Below are 3,179 nucleotides of genomic sequence, written 5' to 3' on the forward strand. Positions count from 1 at the left end.
CTCCTCATCTCCACCGCTCCCATGTTTTCTTTTGTGTTGCCATAAATTAGTCTCTCTGCGTTTCTGTGCTGGGCTAATGCTAATGTATTAGCATTAGCATAAATGGCGGCTTCACAAAACTTTTTGGGAGTTTTGCGGGGCGTGGTTTGCAATCCTCCCAGCCAATCAGAAATAGGAACCTTTTTTTCCCCACGAGAAACGGGACGGAAAAGGGGGTAAAAAGGTTCTCATTAACTCATTTTAGTTCCGTTTTTTTTTGGTGTCAACGCAACATTTCGGAACTATATCGGAACTCAGTGGGAAAAGTACTGCGGTGTGAATGCGCCTAATGGTGCTCTAGGAGGAGATTCAGGTGATAAGGTGGGGGGTGTTACCTTGGTAGCTTATTGGCTAATGGTTACACAAGCCAAACAATCGTTATGACATCATAAAGTAGCAAGAATCTGATCAGCTCATTTTCAGACAGGTTTTTATATAAATGGATCAGGGCAAAAAGTCAGTGAACAGGTGACCTTTAAATAACTTTGCTACTTACAGTCATCATGTCGTCACACTTCATATCTGGCTCATCCTCGTCTTCGCTCTTATTGTAGAACTTCCTGAAGAAGTTGAAGGCCACCACAGTGTAGAGATAGACCACAACTGCCAGCAGGCCGACCGTCAACACCAGCTGAAGAGAAACACAGACGTCAATCAGAAAAATGTCACTTCCAACTTCCTGGGGTAGAGACACACTAGACAAGCTGTCTAAGAAAGGACGAGTTCAATGAGTAAAAAACAGCATAAAAAACAACATCGGTTTTGTATTTATATAAATAATTATTTTCAACAGATTCAAAGCTCTTGATGTAGCTCCTGCACCAATGAAACTAAACAGCAATAACAGTGGAAGCAGCAGTAAGCTGCATTGGTTTTCCCGCTGTGATTGATCTGGCCGCAGACAGCTGAGTGTGGGAGGTGTCGACGATTCCTCACGGCATCGCAATTTGGGTGCACTCCCACCCTTGGAGATTGAGTTGACATTACATTCTGATTTGTGCCTGTGGTCAGTTGACATGACAATCCCCTGCAAGGATTTACAGTCAGTGAAATAAAGGGATTGAGCTATTTGAACTCAAATGCCAAAGGATACTGGGTGAATCTAAATGAACGTGTATGCGTCCTTGCCTGCTCTCCTTAAATCTCTGTTTTGACTTAGTTCTCCCGATCTCCTCACAGGGGGGATTAAAGGTACTATAATTGACTAAACACATACAATATTTGCTGGTTGACACGTTATTGCTCAACCGAGCATCAGGTTAACATCCCTTACAACACGATGCACAGAAGGTGACACAAGACACTAATGCAATACCTCTGTGTACAGAAAATGTGAAAAAACATAATTCCACCAGGAGTAGATGGATCAAATCAGAGTAAAGAGGTGGTTATAATGAAGGGGATGTCAATTTTGCTAATATCAGATTTAGGCGTAGAGTCATTCTGTACCCTGGTGGTCAAAAAATGCTTAAAGCAGCTTTAAGTTTGTAAAAGAAACACCCCCTTACACAATTCTGCAGCAGATCACAGATAGCAGAGAGCCTTGCCAGTAGTACTACCCACACAATGCCATCTGTGGGGCAGGAACATGCAAACTGTGACAAAAGTGTCTTGTGGTTGCACATCAGACTGTAAACAGACGGTGGTTACAACCCGACCCTGACCACTAACTCCGCAGTGCCCCCTACAGCTCAGAGGAAGAGCTGCGTCCTCCTCATCAATACCTGTTTGCCATTATGTGTGACGGAGGAGAGGATGGTGCGGAGGGTCTTGAACCCCATGGCGATGTCCAGCAGGTGAGCAGCGAAGAAGAAGTTGTTGTAGTGACCCAGGATGGACATGGTGGTGTACCACACCAGATACAGGAAGGACTGGCAGGAAAACACAATGAGAAATTAATCAGAACCCATCTGTCTGGTTATAAGATCATCATCAACCCATCCATCAAATCAGTCACCATATAACCTCAAATGGAAACACGCTAAGCTGTGTTCAAACTTACATTGTCCGTAAACACCACTCCCAATTTCCACACATGATACTTTGTGTCGATTGAGCTCAGCCTGGCAAAAAAAAAGGGTTGATGTTAGAGGTTTATATTTTCGATATGACATCTATTGCTTTATGTTTATTCCCTCACCATGACACAAGCGAGGCCTCTTTGGCGACAGTTTCCTCTGTAGGGTTGAAATCAAGGGCGCTCTTATCCATCCCTAGCAGCTCTGCTATCCTCTCAGCTCCATACAGGTCTCCGTACTTTTTGATCACCTACAGAAAGCAGCAAAAACCAAAACAAAGTTAAGTATCACCAGATGGGGTTTACAGTGTGTTTGCATAACAGATACAAAAAAAATATTGCACTTACTTTGCGTTTGACAAATTTGTCCCAATAGTTGTTGGGGAAGGATCTGGTACAAACAGGAAAAAACAAACAAACAAGTTTAATCCTTTGTTAATAATAAATGATGTCTCAGAGGTGAGCAGCTTTACTGTGGTTGACTCACGGAGTATTGATGACCAATCTGTCCCACTGCCCTTTGATGTCATCATCTGACGGCTGCTCTGTGATGTAGAGGCCGGCAAACTCCAACTTCCTCGCTATCTCCTTCTCACGTTTGAACACCACCAGGGGCACCTTGGACAAAAATGAAGTATGGCTGGATTGTTAGTGCAGCAAAGGAAATGACCAACAGTTACGTATTTCGCAGCAGCCTCCCCCTCACTCTGGAACTCCCTCCCCAGCCACATCCGATCTGCCAACACTCTCACATCATTCAAACAACCCCTCAAAACTCACCTTTTCACTCTTGCCTTCGACTCCTAATCCACTAACCCCTCGCCCTTATTCCACCTAGCTTAGCACTTTTCTACTTTTGTTGTTATTTTTCTTCATTGCTTGCTTGTAAAGCACTTTGAGCACCAGGAAAAGCGCTATTATTATTATTATATAAAGGTAGGGTATGTAAGTGTGAGAAACCGGCTCGAGATCGCTAGAATTTGAAAATACACGACCGGAGATCATCTTCCACTTCCTTACAGAGCCCCTCCTCCAACACACACAAACGCGCACATGACCAATGAGGGCACGAGATAAGTTTGTGCACAGATGGAAGGCTGACAGGTAGGCCATCCAGTTATTT

General features: G+C 43.9%; 1 protein-coding gene across 1 annotated transcript in view; it reads right to left on the bottom strand.

Annotated features, from left to right (window-relative positions):
• LOC104942218 (ryanodine receptor 3-like) overlaps positions 1-2,696 on the bottom strand; it is a gene marked incomplete at its 5' end in the record, with an annotated part of 10,240 nt that extends 7,544 nt beyond the window's left edge. The window contains 6 exons of the mRNA XM_010767416.1: positions 536-670; positions 1,764-1,910; positions 2,042-2,102; positions 2,180-2,307; positions 2,405-2,447; positions 2,544-2,696. Coding sequence (XP_010765718.1) covers positions 536-670; positions 1,764-1,910; positions 2,042-2,102; positions 2,180-2,307; positions 2,405-2,447; positions 2,544-2,696 — 667 coding nt within the window. The remainder of the gene's footprint in view (positions 1-535; positions 671-1,763; positions 1,911-2,041; positions 2,103-2,179; positions 2,308-2,404; positions 2,448-2,543) is intronic.
• Between the last annotated feature and the right edge of the window lie 483 nt (positions 2,697-3,179).

Source organism: Notothenia coriiceps, unplaced genomic scaffold, assembly GCF_000735185.1.
Source record: "Notothenia coriiceps isolate Sejong01 unplaced genomic scaffold, NC01 NC01_scaffold00004358, whole genome shotgun sequence".
Classification (NCBI taxonomy): domain Eukaryota; kingdom Metazoa; phylum Chordata; class Actinopteri; order Perciformes; family Nototheniidae; genus Notothenia; species Notothenia coriiceps.